Raw genomic sequence first — 23,843 nt, forward strand, 5'->3', positions numbered from 1 at the left:
ATTTTATTTTAGTTACTCAATTTTAATATGTTAAAACAAAATAATTTTAATTTTATTTCAGAAAAACTTCTTAACTTGTAATAACATGTTTCCAAATTAAAAAAAATGTAATTATCCTTTTGCCTTTTTTTGCATCTTTTTCTCTTTTTTACCTTTATGATTAGGTTAATGAATAATTATTATCAATAAAATTATTTTATTTTTACTAAATTTATTAATAAAATTACTAATTATATATATTTATGTTATAAATTAAAATTTATTTAGTAATAATTTGGAAAATTAATAGTATAAGAATAGAAATTTTAAATTTAAAATAATATTTATTAATATATGATATTTTATCAATATTTTAATTTTTATATAAAATAACAAACATATAAATCATAATTTATAAATTTATTTTAATTAAATATTAATTAAAAAAATTAAAAACTAATTATTACAAGTTAAGAGAAATTTTTTTAAAATAAAATTAAAATTAAAAAATTTTAATTTAAAATAATTATATAATTCATATAAAATAATTATATAAATTTAGAGATTATCGGTGAAATTTACTCATCTTCTAAATTGGTAGAGGGAATAAAAATTACCTCAGTGTCGGTGATAGTTAAATTAAAACAATGTACATAATTAGAAGAAAAAAATTATAAAGCAAAAGAAGACAACTACCAAGTGAGGGCGCGGGTGCCATGGAGGCCCAGAAATGGACAGAAATAGCAACGTCCATCAGCTACAAAAACCTTTTCATGGAAAAGCTCAGTCACTAGCACTTCCGAGCAAAAAATTTGCAGATAGATTTTTCGCGAAAGGAAGAAGACTCAGAGAGTTTTGTTGTGGAAAACAACAAAAAATGGAAGCAAAGCCAACTGAGATCAGTAGCTCAAAGATGTTTGGAGGGTACAACAAGAGATACAAGCATTTTAGTCCAACACTTGGCTGCTCCATGACTTTCCACATTTATTTCCCTCCTTCCATTTCCTCTTCTCACAAATTCCCCGTATGTCTTCTCCCCTATTTTTTTTTTCTCTTTTCATGATACCCATTTCCTTTTTTTTTTTTTTACCATAGTTTGTTTCCCAAGTTCCAATTTTAATATTTTTTTGCTTCTATTTTTTTTTATATTATAGGATTTTTTGTTCAATTTTTTAAATTATCAGTTGTGTCAGTGAGATGGAATTCTCTTATAATCCATGTTTTGCTGAGGGGTTATTAGTGGGTAGGTAAGTAATGGTGAAATCTAATTCTGATTTCAGTTTTTTTTTTTTTAATTTTTAAATTTTTAATTTTTTATTTACATGATCAATCAGCTAACTCTGTGATTGTTTGTCCGAAATTTAATCCAAATTAATAGTGATTCTATTGCTCATTTGCTATCAAATGTTTTTAGTCTCTTCGTAACTGAATTCAATTATTTCATAGGTAATCATGCAGTTTCTTAGTATTAGACTAGACAAAACTATAGCCCTCTCATTATCCTTATGGATAGTTTACCTATTGATTAATTTTTTTTGCTTTATTCATGACTATGACTGTTGCTGCAATACTATATATGTAAATCCATATGACATTGCTTTCATGGTTGAATAGGTCCTTTATTGGCTCTCAGGCCTTACCTGCACTGATGAGAACTTTGTAATTAAGTCAGGAGCTCAACGTGCTGCCTCAACTAAGGGTGTTGCACTGATTGTCCCTGATACATCTCCAAGTAAGGTTACAAAACCTTTTAGAACTATCTTTTGGCATGCCTTTCTTAGCTATGTATGGTTTGAACATTCATTTATAGATTCATAATTCTATTAAAAGTTCACTCTGCTTTTCCTGACACCATGAGAAACTTTGTTGGGGAGCATTCAAATTAATAAGACACTAAGTTAGGCTTATGGATCTCTCTATTTAAGTTTTGGTTCTTTACCTTTAAAAGTAAATCTAGATTAAAGTATTTTTTTTCTTCCATTTGACATGTTCGAGGGTTTCTTCCTTATTTTCATTTACTAGAGTATGTTGAGTTTGTATTTCTCTATTTAGGAACTGAACAATAGAGTTATTGTTATGACTTGGGGGTGTTTCTTTTAAGTGTTGGTGGTTAACAAATAGCTATTTGACCCTCAACTTGTTTGGTGCTCTTAAAAATCAGTTGTTGTTAGATGTGAGGATATCCAACAATTGTTGATTCCAATGGTCTGATCTATTTAACTGCTAGTAGTAGTTTATAGTTTATAGCTGTTATTGATGTTTGGTTGCTGATGCTAATGGACGTTAATTCTTTGATGAATTATGCTTTAGCTATTATTGCTTGTTGAATATTGAAAAGTAATGTATTATTCATTGATATTTCTTTACTCTAATTGGTTATATTAATTTAAAAAAATTACTGCTAATAAATAAATTAGAGTTGGTTTTCTTTGGATGTCCATATATTTTTTGTCTTGGAAAAGAACTGTAAATATGAATTGTTATGGAAATTTTGGAAGGGATAATTTCGTCCAACTATTAAAAAAGACCCCAGCGACTACTAGCTGAAGGGTAAAAGTTCCAAAATTGAGCATTTGGAATCCTGGTGAGTTGGTGACTCTTAACAGGTTATTGTTTATTCAATTTGCTAACCAAACACATTTAGGCCAGTTGTTTGGGACTAAACAACTAACAGTTACTCCCAAGTCTCAAAAGTTGAACCAAAACTCCTTATGTAGGATTTTTGTTACCAATCCTTGATGTTTTAAAAATACTAGTCTTGATTTAATCCTTTCTATAGGCCATGGAGAGATAAAGAGAGAGATAATGTGAAACTAAGTACAAAGTGACACATATTTGAACACTGTGTAGACCTTAATCTTGCATTTATTGAAATCTTGATGAGCATGGAAACATAATTGTTTGCTGTTGTTGAGTGAGCTTCAATATCATTTCACTTGATGGTTGTCATTTTTTATTGTTAAGACTTACCAATTACCACTGTATTATAAATTTTAAATCTAATTACGTTGGTAGTTATATTCCAATATCTGTTTTGCTGACAATTTGTTATTTCTTCGTCTATCGTAGGAGGCCTGAATGTGGAAGGAGAGTCAGACAGCTGGGATTTTGGTGTAGGTAAGGGCTTGAGCTGATAAATTTCAGCTCCTGAAATTTGCAGATAGTGTTTACTTGTTGAAAATAGTAGTACTTGGCAAGTGCATCCCAATTTTTTCTTTTAAATTTTGTTTTTTTGTTGTCTTCCTTATATTAGTTTAGTTTTCATGTGAGATTTATGCAAGGCTATGCTAACTATTGACTTATTAAATCTTTGATTATTCTAATGACTATGGAGGAGTGTTAAACCAGTAAGTTAAGTGGTTAAGGGTTTTCTAATCACTTCTGGCTATTTGTTAGGATTTGGATTGTCTTATCATGCAATGCATCTCGTTTACATTCTAGTGATAAATCCTGGACATCTAAGTCACTTGGTGTCAATTTTCTAAATAATTGACTTGTAGGTGGCAAGATCAAAATAATTCTATTAGATCTAATGTACTTTTTCGATTTGATAAGTACCTTGTGTCAGAATTGAGAAATTCTATGACTCGACGGTGAAGTAAGACCAAGCTCATGAGCTTATTATCCTAGGTTGGAACAAGTTGATAGGATCCCCTTTTTTTGCCCCCATGTCTTTGAATATCATAGCCTTTTTCTGAAGAATAACATAAAGGATTTTTTTTATAGCCCAAGGGCTATTTAATTCCAAATTAAAAAATAAAAATTTTAGAAATTTTGTAATGAATCAATGGAAAAATTGGTTAAGGAGTCATATTATTTATATATATATATATATAGGGAAACAGTAAAATCAAACTCTACATGTATGTGATATTTTGAAGTTGTGTGAAATTTAAAAGTAATATATTGTCACATAAGTTGGTTCAGGTCAGCTAATAGAGAGCTCTAGCTTAAACGTGTATAGATGGGTGAATTTCTTGTTTCTTCAAATGAGATATTGGTAGCCATAACTGCATGACAACTTTTATTTTTCTTTTGCACTTTTGTTGTGTAATTTGTTTATTCTGAGTTATTTATTATCTTTCAGTGTATGTCTTCATGTGTGCACATGTTAGAAAGAAAGAGGATTATTTAGATCATGCTAAATGTTGTCCATACATATCTATATGTTGGTTTTGCTTTTATGGCATGGAAAGAAGAAACAAGATAAAGAAATAAAAGAAAAGGCAGCCTCAACACATGTTAAGCTATAAGGAATAAGTTTTAAAAGGCGCAAAAAGAAGAGAAAAGCTTTTAGTTCAAGAATAGAATGACTTTCTGAATTGTGATGCAGTCAAGAAAAGCAAAATTTAGGAATTATTTTGATTTAATTTTTCATTGTAAAATTAAGATCTTTAATTTAGATTTTCTAGTACAATTAGGAAGTATAACTTTCTATTTCTTTTATTAGGAAATTTAATTAGGAATTAGTATTTTAATTATTTAGGAAATCTATTGTGTAGATTTAGAATTTCCTAGTTATTGTTGGTTTGATCTTCCTGGTTAGGTTGGTTTAATATTTTCTTATTTGGGATTCCTAATTCTAGTAAAATTAGTTACTAGTTTATATATACCTATGTAATTTAGGTATTTTGCTAGAGAGATTATTATTGACAATGGAAAATTATTCAAATTGAGGATTTATTTCTTTTTCCCTTTTGATTGTTCTTGGTTCTACATTGATTTGTTATCAGAACCATTTTGGATTTGTATTGCTTGTGGAGAACAGATTTTGCTTTTGTTTTGCAGACTTCTTTAGTGTTACTGGTTTTTCAGTGTCCAATTTTTTGTTCCTCTGTTGAGTCCTTGCTATTGTCATCCATAATCCACCACTGTTCGATCATCAAATTGCTACACCGCCACCATTGATCAACTACCCATCATTGGACAACACTTCCGGTGTAACTCTGACCACTATAAGCCACCACAAAACCTAGTTTCTTCACCTCATTGGAGTCTTGACAGCCATTGATTGATGCATTCCCGTTGATGATCACCCATTAGACTCTCCATCATGCACTCCAATGAGTCGGGTCGGATCCAGCCCACTCACTCACTGCTCCCACGCTAGTTGTTCTATGCCTATTTGCTCCTTATGTTTTGCTTTCTCCATGTCAGTGTATTTGTAATGTCAACAAATTTTGGTAGAATCCTTCCCTTCTAATTTCAATGTCCCCATTTTTGACATTAGTTGTAGGCAGAAACTATTATTTGAGGCACAATCAAAGCTCTGAATTGTGCCTTTAGTGAGATTTTATGTGGCCTGAAATTCTAAGATTACAAGCTGAAATCGATTCTTACAAACTGAAGTCAATTCTTACAATCTACAATTAGATGAGTTCTATTATCTGACATATGGTGGTGCTGAATTTTGTAACCCTGACTTATTTTATGAATTTCAAATTTTCAAACATCTTGTACAAGCTAGGGAGAGAGAACTTGACACATGGAAGAAACTTATATGTTTCAACAAGCATATTGGAAAGCTTCTTTTACTCGGCCACAAATAAGTTCTAAGATTTTTGCTGATAAGTTTTGCCCAAATATTCAATCTCAACAAAAAGGTGAGAAGTGCCTTGAAGAAACTTTGGATAGGATTGAAGCAAAGTTGGAAGCATTATCAGAAGTTCTTAAAGATGTCACTATAACTTAAAAGGATGTAAGGGGAGAATTTCATAATGAAGAGCAAGAAAATTGCCACTTGAAGAATCCAAAGTTGTGATTGTTGAGCCTTCACATTTTGAAATCCAAAATGATTAGATTGAGTTAGGAAAATTTGAGTAACAGCTTCTAAGGAAAAGCTAATGAGAATGAGTAAGAAAAGTTTGAGGAAAGTTGGAAGCATTATCAGAAGTTCTTAAAGATGTAATTATAACTTAAAAGAATTGTTGTAATAGGTATTTGCAGAGAAAAACTCTATATTTTAGTGTGAATATAGTTTATACAATCTTCCTATTTGTATACAAGAATATAGATACAGCAGGAATTCTAGAATAACTAGGAATAGAGTTGAGTATTCGTTTTAAATCTAATCGAACCGAACCGAACCATCAAAACTGAATTAATCGAATTACTATATTTTAGAAATCAAACCAAACCGAACCGAAATAAATGAAAAACCGAATTGAACCGAATTGTTCTATTTCGGTTCGGTTCGGTTTGAATCGAGTGGTTACTGAGTTTGGATGGATTTTTTAATTTAAACTCGATTTTCAAGTTATTTGGTTTAATTTTGATCTTGATTTTAACCTAATAATCATTAATCAATAAAATTAAACAATTTATATATATAAAATTACATACAATTCATAAATTTCCTATAAAAATAAATCAATTTAAAAATCAATAAAGTAATTCGATTGGGTTTGGTTCAATTGATTTTTTTTTCTTCAAAATTGAACTGAACCAAAATAACTGAAGTTCTTAAAATGTAAAATCGAACTAAACGAAATTATCTTAAAAATTGAATTAAATTATTGAATTAAGGCGGTTCGGTTCGATTCAGTTTATTTTGTTTAAACCGAATAGTGCTCACCCTTAACTAGGAAATTAAAGAAAAGGAAGAAAATAACTATAAGAAGGAAAGAAATAAAAATCTTACAAAATAGGGATTGATAGATGTGATTTCAACACTTTCCCTCAAGTTGGTTTATGTATATCACACATGCCTAACTTGCAAACTAGATATGAAATATATTGTTACTTAATCCTTCAGTGAACACGTCGATTACTTATTCCTTTGAAGTCACATGAGAAACACTTGAAGACCCATTCACTATTTTCTATTTCATGAAGTGTCGATCAATCTCTATATGCTTGGTTCAATAATGTTGAACTGGATTATGAATTATATTGATAGTAGCTTTGTTGTACCAACCTCTGATATCTCCCTATGTCAACCGATTCCCAACTCTTTTTTGTAGCTTGTGATTAGTTTCAAGAGGAGATTCTACTTGTTTACAGCTCAGTGTGCCAATCTCATCGAGGAGATCCAATATGTACTTGCTTTGAGACACGAAAATCCCTTTGTCTGATCTAGGAATTTGTATTCCAAGGAAGTACCTCAACTTACCTAAGTCCTTAATCTCAAATTCCTGAGCCAATCGTTCCTTAAAATGGACAATCTATTCCTTATCATCTTTTGTCACGACTATGTCATCAACATAGATAATAAGCTGTGTAATCTTACTTCTATGATGTTTTATAAATAGAGTATGATCGATATTGCTTTGATAGAAACCAAAGGAAATCATGCCTTTATTGAATATGTTAAACCATGCTCCTGGTGACTGCTTCAAACCATATAATGCCTTCTTCAATTTACAAGCTTTTCCCTTGGTTTTTTCATTCTCAAATCTTGGAGGAATCTCCATGTATATCTCATCTTCTGAATCTCCATGCAAAAAAGTATTTTTAACATCAAACTGTTGTAGGTCCTATTCAAGGTTTGCTCCACAATAATCACAATGTAAATTATCCTTATCTAATGGACCATTAAGTGACTGTTTTTAGGGGGAAGCAGCTACCAACCCTGCCTTGTCAGCAGACAAAAAGTGTATCATGACACTTCTTCACCTCTCCTCCTATTGCACATATGAATAAGTTTGCCTAAAGGAAGGCATTGGGTCCTTTCCAAGCACTTGTACCTGAATCTGATCATATTTTATATTTAACCCAGCAAGAAAATCATAGACTTGTTCTTTTTCAATCAACATTTGGAATTTAATAGCATTAACAGTACATATGGCCTGAAATCTTGATAATAGTCTAGTTCTTGCCGTAAACTACTTAATTTGGTGAAGCACTGAGCAATGGTCTTTTGTTCTCGCCTTGTTTTGTATTATGAACCTCATTTCAAAGCTCATAAATTTGTGCGTTATTGCCCATTTGAGAGTAAATTTGGAAAACTGCATTCCAAATAGTTGCTACACTATTCATCAGCAAATATCGACCGGCTATATGAGGTTGTATGAAATTAATAAGCCAAGACATTACAAGGGAATTCTCTGATTCCTATTGACTATGAGTGGTACTAAGCTTTCGGTTTTGATTTATCCCTGGTGACATATCCTTGCAGTCCTCTAGCCTGAATAAACAACAAATAAGATTTGACCACGCAAGATAATTAGCATCGTTTACAGGACTGATTTGTAAAGATGGATTTGTTGGTCAGTTTCTGAAATCACCCTTTTTCCTTCAGCCATTTTTAATATCAAACCAACAACATAGTGGCAAGAAACAGGTTGGGCAGAGGTAAAAATGCCATTGCAGTAGCAGGAAAAAGAACAAAAAAATCCAGGAACCAAAAAGTGCAAACCAGATGGGAAGATCAGCTGGGCAGAGGCGCCACACTGTGGGAAGACCACTGGAGGAAGAATCGGCTAGAAAAAACACTCGGAAACTGCATCGGCGTGTGGGATCGACGGCAAAGCTTGAAACAGTGTGTGTGATCATGTGCGATGCTGGGTGACGGAAAAATTATTGGAAGAGGCTAGTCAGCGACTCTTCTTTCTTCTAGGACTGGCGGTGTAGATCAACTCGCTCTGAGCTTGTTGCCTAGAAGCTTGACCCTAGCAACCCTAATTCTGTTTGCAAGTAAACTCACGCCAATAATGAATGCTAGTGTTCTGATGTCATGTTGCAATAGGTATTTGGAGAGAAAAACTCTATATTTCAGTATGAATATGCTTTATACACTCTTTCTATTCATTTACTAGAAATCTAGATACAATAGGAATTCTTGACTAACTAGGAAACTAAAGAAAAGGAAGAAAATAACTATAAGAAGAAAAGAAAAAAAAATCCTACAAAACAGGAATTGACAGACATGATTCCAACAAGATAATCTAAAGTTGTGATTGTTGAGCCTTCACATTTTGAAATCCAAGATGATTAGACTGAGTTAGGAAAATTTGAGCAGCAGCTTCTAAAGAAAAGTTGATGAGAATGAGTAAGAAAAGTTTGAGGAATTGATCCTAGGGAAAGAAGATAAACAAACTATGGAGAATAGGGGGTGAGCATTGGTCGGTGTGGTACGGTTTGAAAATGAGCAAAACTAAATAAATCAAACACTATTTATCAAAGTTGAACTGCATTTTGGGCTTATCAAAGGTCAAAAGACTACTACTAGTAAATACTAAACACAATTTTCTATAACGTTCAAAGTAGACTTGAACAATTTTTTTTTTTTTTTGGGACAACTCAATGACCCTAATACCAAACTTGCAAGTTTTGAAAAATAGAAGGAGGCAATTACACACTAATGTGCCAGATCAATCATCAAAATGGATCATAAACAAAAAGATAATGAATAGGAGATATAACTTGCCATGAGAAAGACATTAATCGATTATTCAAGCTTGATGGCCCATGTCTCTAAATTACTGAATGGCAAACCTTATGGTGGCTCGTCACAGCCTCCTTCTCATCGTCAGTAAAAGTTTTGGGTTGAAAATTTTCCTATTATACTGATTTCTCATTTTCTCACAAAGTTGTTGCTTGAACTTGAAATCACTTTCTGCATGTGGGGAATTTAACTTGATCAAAAAAATTAGGGAAAACTCATTAAACAAACAAATATATATATCTACCCAATGGCTTTTAATAAATGGGAAAAGAGGGGATTATAATGCAAAATGTTTTAGGAGCTGAAAGAATGTCAAGTTTCTACAATTTCTAAATGAAATTGAGATTGCATAGAGCGTAGGTGGGTAGGGACGAGAAATCAAAATAGGGAGGAGAAAGGAAAGGAAAAAAAGAGGAGCAAGGACAAGAAATCTAAACAAGGAGGAGAAAGGAAAAGAAAAATAGAGGGGCAATGACAAGAAATGGGGAGGGGCAAGGAAAAGAATCAGAGATGGAACTTGAGAGATAGATTGAGAGAGTCAGTGCGCAATGAGGGTGGCATCCTGAATGAATTGTGAAATGAGAAAGGGAAAGTGAAGTAATCCTAAAAGTAACTTGTAAAACGTTGCATTTAATTAATTTGATTCAGTTTAGTTTGTTATAGAAGTCTATCCTGTAAAAAGTTATGTATAGAGAAATTTTCTTAGTTTGTGAGGATTCCTAACTAGTATAGGTTTCCTATCTAATGTAGTAATCTTTGTATATAAATACTACACAGCTCTTAGTTGAAGAGATGCAGAAAAACTTCTTTTCTCTTCATGGTATCAGAGCAGGTCCCCTGGCTTGAAAATGATCCTTTTTTTTTTCCTGAAATTTTTTTCTTCCCTGTTTTTCCTCCGATGACTATTGTCCCCTAGGAGAACCCAATAAGGTTATCATAGTGTCTCACTGCCTGCTTCAGGAGAAGACCTAGGTGCAGACCGACCATCTCTGGAAGTTCGGTGACCGGACTTGAGGCGTGTGGCCTTCACGCGCCATTTTTAATTTCTAGCCTTTGTTCCACGCGTCAGCGTGTGACTGCATGTGTGCCGTCCTCTGGCAATGTCTGGTAGTTGCGCTTCTTGTCTCAGCATCACCTCGACTTGGTGATTCTATTCCCATGGTTCGTTGTTCAATTTGGGGCATTTTTTTTTTTTGGATCTCAAAGGTTTCTCTCTTTCGGGCAGTTCTAATGTTGAGCAATTTCAGGTTTTGTTTCATGGAATCCTTTTGTTTCTAAGTTTTATTGAGTTTGTTTGAGGATTGGATAGTGTTGGTGTTTGGTTTATTGGTACGCATTGAGTTTGCTTTATTTTATCAATAATTGGGATAGAGTTGGTTATTAATTTGTGTTAGAATTTTGTTAATTTTGTTTAATGGTGGATAATAAGGCTATTATTTCTGATGTGATTCCGGTGATGATTAAGATTACGGAACACAAACTTAATGGTCTAAATTGCCTTGAATGGAGTAAGACTGTCAGGGTTTATTTACGAAACATCGATAAGGATGATAGCCTTACTACGGATCCACCCACTGATGGTATGAGGCAGGCTTGGCTTAGGGAGGATGCTTGATTGTTTTTGCAACTCCGAAATTCGATTCACAGTGTGATAATCAATCTAATTAATTACTGTAAATTTGTTAAGGAATTGATGGATCATTTGGATTTTCTGTATTCTGGTAAAAGGAATATCTCACGCATTTATGATGTGTGTAAGGCATTTTACTATGCTGAGAACCAAGATAGGTCTCTCACAGCCTATTTTATGGATTTTAAACAGGTATATGAAGAGCTTAATGTCTTTATGCCTTTTAGTCATGATGTGAAAGTTCAACAGGAACAATGGGAGCAAATGGCTATAATGAGTTTTCTTGCAGGCCTTCCTTCTGAGTGTGAGATTGTTAAATTTTAAATTCTATCCAGTTTTGAGATTTCCTCCTTGCGTGATATGTTCACACATGTCCTTTGTACAGAAAGTACTCAGTTTTCCCAACAACTTGCAAATAGTGCTCTTGTTAGCTGCAATATGAATGGACAACAAGGTAATAGAGGAGGAACGAGAGGGGACATAAGCAATAAAAGTAATCAACGTAAAGGAGAGGTGAGTTCTAATCAAGACTCAAAGGGAATCATTTGCTATTACTGTCGTGAGCCTGGTCATACAAAATATAATTGTTTGAAGTTTCAAACAAAAATTAGCGATCTCAGATGGCGAATGTGGCAACAGATATTTTTTCTTTCTCTGAGAAAACTGTCTTGGTATCTACAGAGTATGCACAATTTTTCCAGTACTAGGCATCTCTAAAGTCTTCCAGTGCCCCTGTCACTGTCATTGCTGAGTCAGTTAAATCTACCACATGCTTAGTATCTTCCTCATCCAAATGGGTTATTGATTTTGGTGCTACAGATCATAGGATAGGTAATTCTAGTCTTTTAACCACTTTTCAGTCTCATTCCACCCCCTCCACTGTTACTTTAGCTAATGGTTCTAATTCTTGTGTCATGGGTTCAGGCACTGCAAACTCAACTTTATCTATTTCTTTGTCATTTGTTTTGTGTCTATTTAAATTCTCTTTTAACTTACTTTCTGTTAGTAAACTTACTCTCACCTTATATTGTTCTGTTTCTTTTTTTTTTTTTTTCCTGGTTATTATCTATTTTAGGATCTTTCGATAAAGCAGATTACTAGTAGGGAATATGAGTCTGGTGCTCTCTACATCCTGGAAAATCATATATCGTGAACTCTTGCTTGCTCAAGTACCTTAACCCCTGTTGAAGTCCACAGTGGATTGGGCTATGCATCTTTGGCTAGTTTGAAGAAGTTATGTCCTCAGTTTCAGTCTTTGTCAATCTTAGAATGTGAGTCATGTCAGTTTGCTAAGCATCATCGATTACCTTTTATACCTAGAGTCAATAAGCGAGCATCGTTCCTATTTGAGTTAGTTAATTCTGATGTTCGGGGTCCTTGTTCCATTACTTCTAAAACTAAATTTAGATATTTTTTTACTTTTGTTGATAGTTACTCTCGTGTTACTTGGTTATATTTAATGAAGAATCATTCTGAGTTATTTTCTATCTTCTGTGCCTTCTGTACTAAAATTAAAACTAAATTTAATGTTTTTGTACGCATGTTGAGAAGTGATAATGCAAAAGAATATTTTTCAGAAAATTTTCAGTCTCATATGACACAATGATATTCTCCATCTATCCTCGTGTTGATACACCATCCCAAAATGGTGTTGTCGAAAGAAAAAAATCGGCATCTTCTTGAGGTAGCTAGAGCTCTTCTTTTCAAATGAAGGTCCCTAAACAATTTTAGGCTGATGCCATTACTACAGCATATTTTTTTATTAATCGTATGCCATCTTCTGTTCTTGATGGGAATATTCCTTATACTATTTTGTTTCCTTCTAAATCTTTGTTTCCTATTGAACTTCATATTTTTTGCTGTATTTATTTTGTGCGTGACGTTCGTCCACAGGTTACTAAGCTGGATCCGAAATCCCTGAAATATGTCTTTCTTGGGTATTCTTGGCTCCAAAAAGGGTGTAGGTGTCTCTCCAACTCTTAATCGTTGTATTGTGCCTGTAGATGTTGCGTTTTTTTGAGTCTACTCTATTCTTTCCACAATTTTCTGTGTATGAAAAACAAGGGAAGGAAGATGATCTCTTAATATACACCATTCAACAACCAATATCTAGCCCTTCATGGTCTCCTGCTTTTGCTCCTGCTCCTCTTGCTCCACCAACAATTCAACCTCCTGCTGTTCATGTTTATTCTAGAAGACTAGAGATCCCTGACTCAGACCCTCCACTACTTCTTCATCAAAAGATCTTGTTCCCACCATTGATCATGCATCTGAATTAGACCTCCCTATTGCCCTTCGTAAAGGTAAACATACATGCACCTACCCTATTTCCTTTTTTGTTTCTTATAATCATTTGTCCTTTCCTTCTAGATGTTTTGTTAGCTCTTTAGAATTTATTCCTCTTCCTAATACTATTATTGAGGCATTAGCTCATCTTGGTTAGTGTGCTGCTATTCAAGAGGAAATGGAAACTTTAGATACTAATGGTACTTGGGAATTGGTGACTTTGTCCATTGGTAAGAAAGCAATTGGTTGCAAATGGGTGTTTGCAGTGAAAGTGAATCCTGACGATTTTATGGCAAGATTAAAAGTCTGCCTTGTAGCCAAAGAATATGTTCAGACATTTGGGGTTGACTACTCAGACACTTTTTCTCCTGTAGTTCTCCTGTAGCTAAACTTGCTTTGTTCGGATATTTATCTCTTTAGCAGCTACATATGATTGGCCTTTGCATTAGCTAGATATCAAGAATGCGTTCCTTCATGGTGACTTTCAGGAGGAGGTTTACATAGAGCAACGACCTGGATTTGTTACTCAGGGGTAGTCGGGTAAAGTTTGTAGGCTTTGAATATCTCTTTATGGCCTGAAATAAAGTCCTCAAACTTGGTTTGGGAGATTCAATGAAGTGGTATAGGGGTATGGTCTGAAGAAGAGTAAGTGTGATCATTCAGTTTCCTATAGACAGTCTGAAGCTGGTTTAATTCTGTTAGTAGTTTATGTGGATGATATTGTTATCATAGGAAGTAATTCTGCAGGTATTTCATCCCTCAAATCCTTTCTTCAAACCCAGTTCTAGATGAAAGACTTGGGTCTATTAAAGTATTTCTTAGGTATTGAGGTATGAGAAGTAAGAAAGGTATCTTCTTGTCTTAGAGAAAGTATGTCTTGGATTTACTAGCAGAAATGGAAAAATTAGATGCTAAGCCTTGTAGTGCGCCAATGACTCTAATTTTATAACTTGTAGCAGAGGATGGTGGATTGTTTGATGATCCAGAAAAGTATACGATACTAGTGGGTAAATTGAACTACCTCACATTAATTTGCCTTGATATTGCATACTCAGTGTGGTGAGTCAGTTTATTACTTCCCCAACTGTTACTCATCGGGAAGCTTTGAGATAAATCTTGTGCTATTTGAAGGGAGCTATAGGACGAGGCTTATTATATAATAATCATGGGCATTTGAATGTCGAGTGTTTTTTAGATGTAGATTGGGCAGGATTTAAGGCTGATAGAAGATCAATTACTGGGTATTATGCCTTTATGGGGGGAAACCTGGCTTCATCGAGAAGTCAAAAGCAAAATGTAGTCTTTCAATCTAGTGCTGAATCAGAATACAGAGTTATGGTACGATCAGTATGTGAAATAGTGTGGATACTTTAATTATTCGATGAAGTGGGTCTTAAGGTCCCTTTGCCCGTGTAGTTATGGTGTGATAATCAAGCTGCTCTCCATATTGCCTCTAATTCTGTGTTTCATGAATGGACCAAATATATTGAGATTGATTGTCAGTTCGTTTGTGAAAAAATTCAATAAAAGATCATCTCAACAGGACATGTTAAAATAGGAGAGCAGTTAGGAGATACGTTTACAAAAACTCTAAATGGAGCTCGGGTTGACTGCATTTGTAACAAGTTGGGTATGATTGATATTTATGCTTAAACTTGAGGGGTAGTTTTATATAAGTCTATCCTGTGAAGAGTCCTATATACAGAAATTTTCTTGGTTTGTGAGGATTCCTAACTAGTATAGGTTTCCTATCTAATGTAGTAATCTTTGTATATAAATACTCGTGCACTCTTAGTTGAAGAAATACAGAAAAACTACATTTCTCTTCACAGTTTTTTCATTTTTAGAAATCTGAATCTAATATATCAGAAATTTTAATATATAAACCAAATCAACTTACGTAATAAACCAAATAGAATTCTTGAATTAAATCCGTTAGTTTTTTTTTTTTTTGGATTTGAACCTTATTTTGCTCATCTCTACGGTAGAAGACAATGGGAATTGAAAATTTATCCAATTCTCTTGCTCATGGTGAATTGAAGAACTTTTCAACTGTAGTTGACTATAGATGTTCTTGGAGGTGTGAAGGAAAGAGTGGAGTTCATCCTTTTCATCTTATTGCTACCATCCAAGAAGATAGAGTTGCTTGTTCTTCAATTCAGTTTTTGATTCTTCAGCACTACAAAACTCGACGTCAAGTTTCCTCTAACCATGGGAGAATGACACAGCGAAGGAAAACTAAATTTAGGAATTTTTTTATTAACTTTTTCATTGTCAAATTAAGATTTTAATTCAAATTTTCTAGTACAATTAAGAACTATATGTTTTGTTATTTAGAAATTTAATTGGGAAGTGGTATTTTAATTATTTAGGAATTCTATTGTTTAGAATTTCCTAGTTAGTGTTGGTTTGATATTCCTAGTTAGATTGGTTTAGTATTTTCTTATTTTAAGATTCGTAATCCTAGTAGTATTGGGATTAGTTATTAGTCCATAAATATATATGTAATTTAGGTATTTTGCTAAAGAGCTTATTATTATTGATAATGGAGAATTAATCAAATTTGAGAGTTTATTTCTTTCCCCTTTTAAGTGTTCTTGGTTCTACATCACTTTGCTTCCTGTTGATGCAAAGTTGATATGGAATATTCTTGTTTTCACTTCTTCACCAGCAAAAAAATCTTTTCTTCATTAGGATCAGAGTTTGCAGCAAAGCCCAATGCTATATCATTTTTCTACAATAATGCACAACAATACTGGCATACAAGCTTGCCAAAAACAGTTTTCAGAACAAGATCTAAGTATTAAGCCTTTGACTTCAGTTTGCTTAATTCCATTAATTTTCTTATTCTATTTTTTTTTTCACCCTTTAGGTGCTGGATTTTATCTTAATGCTACTCAAGAGAAGTGGAAAAATTGGCGAATGTATGACTATGTTGTCAAGGAACTGCCTAAACTTCTCAGTGATAATTTTCCACAGCTTGATACATCAAGGGCATCTATATCTGGTCATTCAATGGGTGGCCATGGTGCTTTAACAATATATCTGAAGAACCTTGATAAGTACAAGGTAGTTCATCATTATTTTTGTTTTATAAGCTTTTGAAGGTTCTTAGTTGTGCAGGGTTTTTTTACATCAATGAACAATAATTTTTTTTTTTTTTGTCTTTCTTTTTATTATTGATATAATTCAATCCATGACCCTCCCCAACCCACCCAAGTACTGCTCTTTCCATTGAGGTAGGATGTAATTGGAGTTGAGAAAACTCTCAGTGGACTAGATGAAATTCCTTTGCTTTCTTCATGCGGGAATAAAGAGGATGAGGAAGAGAGAGAAAAGAAAGAAAGTAATGGGGAGGGGGTGTGGCTTGGTTAGAGCAAAGAGAAGAGCTGATTTCAATAATTTATTCTCACTTTGACTAATGATTCTTTTTCCTCTTTTTTTTAATTTTTTTGTCTCCATTTTTGTTCCTCTTCTTTTTGCTTATTTTCTAGTCAGTTTCTGCCTTTGCACCAATTGCCAATCCTATAAACTGTCCCTGGGGCCAGAAGGCTTTCACAAATTATCTTGGTGGCGACAAAGCTGATTGGGAGGTATGTGGCATGAAGAATAAACATCTTAATTTATACCTCTGAAGTGCCTTCAATGTAATTGTGATAATGCAAAAATGCAGGAATATGATGCTACTTCCCTAGCTTCAAAGTTTCATGGTGTATCTGCTACGATTTTAATTGATCAGGTAAAAGTTGCCTTTCCATTTTTGTTATCTGGCATTTTATGAAATGATGTTTGGAAACTTGCAATGAATTTATAGGTCTTGTTTTTCCTGATTGCATTACTTTCTAATTCAGTGGACGTTGGTGTTGCCTAGAGAAGTGTGAATGGAGATGTATCCTTAGTGGTAATAAGTAATATCTTGTTCATTACTGTTGCTTGTTATTCAAGGACATAATTGTTTCTGTAGTTGCCAAAGATGGGACATGCTTTTTTTCACAGTTGTTATTTTAACAAGGGAACTCTGCCTGGGTAGTTTGCGTTTAGTCGGTCCCAAGCCCGGATAAAGGAGGACGGTTGCAGTAGGTTTCAACGAGCGTAAAATTTCGTCAAACCTTATGATATGGATTCAAATGATATAAACGTTGGGGCGTCCTCTACTTATGACACGCTACATCGGAGCCCGGGTGTAGTGAGAAATATGCAAGGATGTAGGGCGTTCACTGAAAGCGATGCGCCATGCTAGAGCCCTGTTAGCGCCCGGGTGTGGTGTTAAATGAATAAGGGTTTCCACATCATGGACGGGTGTGAGTAAAGAAGTTAGTCCATAGGACAAATAGTAGAACAGATAGTGAAAGAGAACACAAGATAGGCATAGAGAACAATAGAAGGTATCATAGAAGGAGATCAATTAGGAAGGAATAGGATGGAGGAGAATCAGGGTTGGTACTTAGAATGTTGGATCACTTACAGAAAAATTAATGGAGCTTGTGGATACCTTGGAAAGGAGAAGGGTGAATATTGCTTGCATTTAGGAGACTAAATGGGTAGGAGAGAAAAGCAAGGAAGTGGGTAATTCAGGGTACAAACTGTGGTTTACCGGAAAGGAGAGAAACAAGAACGGAGTGGGTATAGTCATAGACAGGACATTGAAAGATGCTGTAATAGCTGTGAAAGGAGTAGGAGATAGAATTATACTAGTAAAGCCAGTACTAGAAGGAGAAACAATAAATGTAGTTAGTGCTTATGTTCCACAAATAGGACTATATAGTGAGAGTAAACAAAGGTTTTGGGAAAATATGGATGATCTAATGCAAAGCATACCAAATAAAGAGAATGTTTCATCGGTGGAGATTTGAATGGACATGTAGGAAGTGATAGGCAAGGTTATGAGAATATTCCTGGAGGTTTTGGTTTTGGCAGCCGAAATGAGGAGGGAAAAAGCATCCTAGATTTTGTAATGGTATACGACCTAATACTAGCAAATACGTACTTTATAAAAAGAGTCACATTTAGTGACTTTCAAAAGTGAGCAACATAGAAGCCAAATTGACTTCCTCTTAACCAGGAAGACAAATAAAGCTTTATACAAGGATTGCAAGGTCATTCCGGGAGAGACTTTAACAAGTCAACATCGGTTAGTGGTCTTGGATGTCAAGTTTAGGAACAATTCAAGTAAGGTTAGAAGAAATAGTGTAGCTCGAGCAAAGTGGTGGGAGTTCAAAGGAATAAAGCAAGTGAAGTTCAAAAATGAGTTTCTCGAGTCCAAAGCATGAAAGCTGGATATGGAGGCCAATGGTATGTGGATACAAAAGGGCATCAAAGATTAGAGAAGTAGTTAGAAAAGTACTTAGAGAGTCTAGAGGACATGGACCACCCTCAAAAGAGAGATGGTGGTGGAATGAGAAAGTACAAAGGGCAGTGAAGAGGAGGGAATGGTATAAGAAATTACCTAAGTGTGATAATAATGAGGCATATGAGCAGTACAAGATAGCAAAGAAAGAGGCAAAAAAGACAGTTAGTCAAACAAGAGTACAGGCCTTTGAAAAGTTATATGAGAAACTTGGAACTAAAGAAAGGGAGAAAGATATTTATAAATTAGCAAGGAGGAGATAAAAGAAATGTCAAGATCTCAATCAAGTTAGGTGCATTAAGGATAAAGAAGGAAAAACATTGGTGAAAGATGAGGACATTAAAAAAAGATGGAGAAATTATTTTGATGATCTCTTTAATAATAGTCAAAATGATAATAGCATGAATATAGACTACAGAGCAATAGAGAAGAATGTGAATTATGCTAGAAGGATTAGAGAAGTAAAGGAAGCACTTAAGAGAATGATAGTAGGTAAAGCCTGTGGACTCGATGGAATACCAATTGAAGTGTGGAAGTGTTTGGGAGATATGAGAGTGGCATAGTTAACTAAATTGTTTAATAAAATTCTAAATTCAAAGAAAATGCCTGATGAATGGAGGAGGAATATTTTAGTACCTATTTTTAAAAATAAGGGAGACATACAGAGTTGCTCAAAACTATAGGGGAATTAAACTCATGAGCCATACTATGAAGTTGTGGAACATTGACTACGTCATGATACTTCTATCTTTCCCAATCAATTTGGCTTCATGCCCGGTCGTTCAACTATGGAAGCGATTTTTCTAATTATAAGCTTGATGGAGAAATATAGAGATGTGAAGAAAGATCTACACGTGGTTTTTTTTGATTTGGAGAAGGCTTATGATAGTGCTTCAAGAGATGTCTTATGGAGAGTGTTAGAATAAAAGAGGATATCTATTAGGTACATACAAGTGTTGAAAAATATGTATGAAGGAGCAACTACTATTGTGCACACAGTGGGAGGGGACACGAGATTTTCCTATCTCAGTTGGATTACACCAAGGTTCAGCTGTAAGCCCTTACCTTTTTCATTAGTTTTAGATGAATTGATGAAACATATACAAGAGAGTATCCCTTGGTGCGTGATGTTTGTGGATGATATAGTTCTGATAGATGAGATGCGAGAAGAAGTCAATAGAAAGCTAGGGCTTTAAGTTAAGTAGAACGAAGACATAATAAATGCATTGCAAGTTCAGTGAAGGCCGAACTGGTGATAGGGTAGGAGTTAGTTTGGATGGAGTGGTACTGTCCCAAAGTAATCGCTTTAAATATCTCGGATTAGTCCGTCAAGGAGATGGGGGATGTGAGGAGGATGTTAGTCATAGGATTAAAGTCGGATGGTTGAAGTGGAGACGTGTTACGAGATTTTTATGTGATTGTAAGATTTCCAATAAGTTGAAAGGAAAATTTTACCGTACAGCCATACAATCGACCATGTTATATGGTAGTGAGTGTTGAACACTGAAGGAGTCGTATGTGTCTGAGATAAGAGTTGCGGAGATGAGAATATTAAGGTAGATGAGTGGCCATACTAGACTAGATAAAGTCCGTAATGAGAGTATTAGAGAAAAGGTAGGAGGCTCTAGTTAGACAAGTAGAGCACATTAGGTTAGAGGATAGAAAGAAAAGAAGGGGTAGACCTAAACTAACTTGGAGGAGAGTAGTACAACATGACCTAGAAGCATTACACATTTATGAAGATTTAACCAAAATCGTTTAGTGTGGAAAAAGAGAATTCATATAGCCGACTCTAAATTTTTGGGATAAAGGCTTAGTTGAGTTGAGTTGAGCAGATATTTTAACAAGGGCTTTATGAAGTTTTATATAATCAATGAGTTTTTCAATTCCATTACCTTTTTAAATACTAGGTAGACAAAAAATGCAGATAAAATCACTAGCTACAAATAGAAGTTTTTTAAGTCCTAAATGGTGAAAGGTGTTACTTAAAAGTCTTTCTTTGCTATCACTTTGGTTAGAAACCCCTCTAAACTAGTTGAAACCACTTGTAAATGATGTATCTTTTCATTAATGATAATCTTTTATCTTTTGTCAAGAGAGAGAGAGAGAGAGAGAGAGAGAGAGAGAGAGAGAAAGGATTATGTAGATATTCATTTTCTAATCATATATATAGTTTTATTATGCATTTCTTCCTTGCTTCAGGTTTTTGCTTTGTCCTCTTATGTTTTACTGCTGTGTTTGGTCAGGGAGAGGATGACAAGTTCTTGCATGATCAGTTGTTGCCTGATAACTTTGAGGAGGCATGCAGAAGTGCTAATGTTCCACTTCTATTGCGAATTCAACCTGGTTATGAGCACTCCTACCATTTCGTTTCCACTTTCATTGATGATCATATCAGCCACCATGCTCAAGCTCTTAATCTGTAATTCACTCTGGTAAACTATGGGTAATGCAACAAGTGGGTGTGCTAATGTGGCTCCAATGCTATGGTGATCCTTAAATAAAGCTTGCTTGATTTCCCCAGGGTTCACCAAAAATGGGGGAAAATGTATATATTTTCCTCTTCTTTTGAAAACTGACAACACTTTGTTTCCTTATCATTCACTTGATACCTGTTCTGGGGACCTTGGTGTTGCTTTCTATATGCATTTAGTGTCCATGCCCAATGATAATGGTGGTGGTGGTGTTATTATTATTATTATTATTATTGCATTGAGTTTTACTTTAGAATGTTTGATGCATATTGACATCTAAAGCAATGAATATTAGGTACATAAATGATATATAAAAAATAAATAGAAGACAGTCAAGAGGTCATAAAAAATGAAGCATTGAAGACCTCTCAACGAGTTCTTACTAAATTCAATAGGAAAATAGGTCATTGGGGCTGGCGGGAAATATCGAGTTTGAGTTTTAATTGGAATCGATTGTTAAAAAAAAAAAAAAAAAAAACAGTGCTGTCATTATCTCCATTGACTATATGCTAAATAGAGTAAGTTATAATTTTATTAGAAGCTAATTTTGAAATTTCTACTTATATTGGTTAAGTGATTGCATGATTTTACTATAAAATTTATGAACCATCATTAGAATTATAAAAGGTGCTGAAAGAGCCTCTGGCAGGGTTGATTTGTGCAGTTGAGAAAACAAGAAACCTTATTGCCAGCTACAGTTGCTATTTCATTTACATATGAGGCTAAGTTCTTTATGATGTTGATATGCCAAACAAGGTTTTGACATTGATAACAATCTAGACCAAGATTTTGAGTCTGTTCAGCAATATTAGCTGATTTATTAATTGTTAGTTATTTTAGTAGCTAACAATTATTTTACTAGTTATAAGTTAGTGGTTAGTTATTTATATAGTAATTTAAAGTAAAATTATTTAGTGAAAATAATGATTGAATTAGCTGTTAGATGTAAAAATAATGATATATTTTTTTAATTCTAGTCAAAACACTTCCTTAATCTCAGGCAACGTTTCATGAATTATCTTCTCAATCTCTAAACATTAGTATAAATAATATTCTATCGAATAATATAAAGAGTTAAAATACTAAATGTTATTTTAAAAACTATTACCGAACATGACGTATGTGACAATTTGACTCTAACTGAAACTCAAACTTGAGATTTTATAATCTAAGAGATACAAGATATTTAATGTAATTGCCTTTTATTTTGAGTTGGTCTTATTCATATATATATATATATATATATATATATATATATATATATATATATATATATATATATATATATATTCTCCTTTTGCTTTAATGATTGTAATAATAAATCAAAGTAACTTTAAAATTTTATATCTAACTACTCATTCAGCCAAATTGCCATTACAAAATAACATCATTATAAATTAGGTACATCAATTACCACATTAAAAAGAAAAATTAATGTCTATATCCAACTAATCAATTCCAACTTGAAGGTACTATCTAATCAAACAATCAATGAGCCAAACTTTTCTTGACTTGTTAAGCTTTGTTTTTAGGTGCAATCAACTGTTTGTTCAAGCCGCAATAACTAGACTTGCAATTTTTTTTTTTCTTAATCTTTCCAATAAATCCCCTATTTAAGAAATTCTTAATTCCTGCAAAGATTTCATTTAGACTCCGTTTGTTTTTAGCAAATTTCTCAATTTTCTATCATTTGGGATATAATTCTATAATTGAAATCTATTTATCTTTATTTACTAAATTACTCTTAAAAATAAAATTAAAAAATTATAATTTTTTACATCATTAAAAAAATCTTATACATAATAAATATTTAACTATTAACAAACATACTCACATATCTGTATCAAAAAAATTAATGTAATAATTCATTCCATTGTTATCCCTGGGGAATGAATCAACTATCAAACCCTAATAAATTATCAAAATATATTTTATATCGATCATAATAGATTCGCGAATGACTTAAAAAACTTTTTTTTTTAATTCATTTATTTTATTTTGTGATTTAAATTTTGAATATATCTTTATGAACTCAAATTATGACTTGATTTAAAAGTTTTGCGTTATGACTCGATTAGAATAGAAAATGAGGTCTGTGGTGATAGCGAAAGGGTAATATAGATCAATATAAAAATTGTATTTTCTGTTATTTGCGATAGATTTGTGAGATATTCGAGAAACACATTAGAGTTAAGGTTTGAGAGTTTTAAGTGATTGTATCATAATGAAACTTGAAAAGGCAACTAGGAATAACATCATAAGTATTGCAAGTATAATAAGTGCAACAAACAACGAGGGAAAAAATTCAATGAATAGGACATAATCAATACAATGGTACAAATAATATTCGCATCACTTATAGACCGAAGGAAAACTCACAAGGAGTAAAGGTGAATCCTATCATATATGAAATTTGTAGTATCCTCGCTTTAAATAGTCCGTATGTTCTACTGTTTTGATGATCAATGTCTGACCGGACAGCAGAATGTCTGGAACTATAATTAGATTAGAGTGAGGAGTCATAAATAATTCAATTAAGTGTAAGAAAAATTAAGGAAAAATTTTATGAATGAAATACAATAAAGTTAAATGAGTCGGTGACTCGGTGATTGGTGACCCTAATGGGAAGTTACTGTCTTCATAGCTAGTAGCCCTAAACCCGAGGGGAATCCCGTGAATTAATTTTTGAGACTCCAGAGAAGAGTCATTGAGGTTTCGATGGCATTAGAATGCCAAGGAAAT

General features: G+C 33.5%; 1 protein-coding gene across 1 annotated transcript; it reads left to right on the plus strand.

Moving 5' to 3' along the window:
* Window positions 1-674: 674 nt before the first annotated feature.
* LOC110649610 (S-formylglutathione hydrolase) lies at window positions 675-21,328 on the plus strand. Its single transcript, XM_021804256.2, has 7 exons — window positions 675-1,003; window positions 1,594-1,711; window positions 3,049-3,096; window positions 16,153-16,349; window positions 16,775-16,873; window positions 16,954-17,019; window positions 20,874-21,328. The coding sequence occupies exons 1-7, from the start codon at window positions 710-712 to the stop codon at window positions 21,051-21,053; spliced, it is 1,002 nt and encodes a 333-aa protein (XP_021659948.2). The 5' UTR covers window positions 675-709; the 3' UTR covers window positions 21,054-21,328.
* The last annotated feature ends 2,515 nt before the right edge of the window (window positions 21,329-23,843 follow it).

Source organism: Hevea brasiliensis, chromosome 5 (assembly GCF_030052815.1).
Source record: "Hevea brasiliensis isolate MT/VB/25A 57/8 chromosome 5, ASM3005281v1, whole genome shotgun sequence".
NCBI lineage: Eukaryota > Viridiplantae > Streptophyta > Magnoliopsida > Malpighiales > Euphorbiaceae > Hevea > Hevea brasiliensis.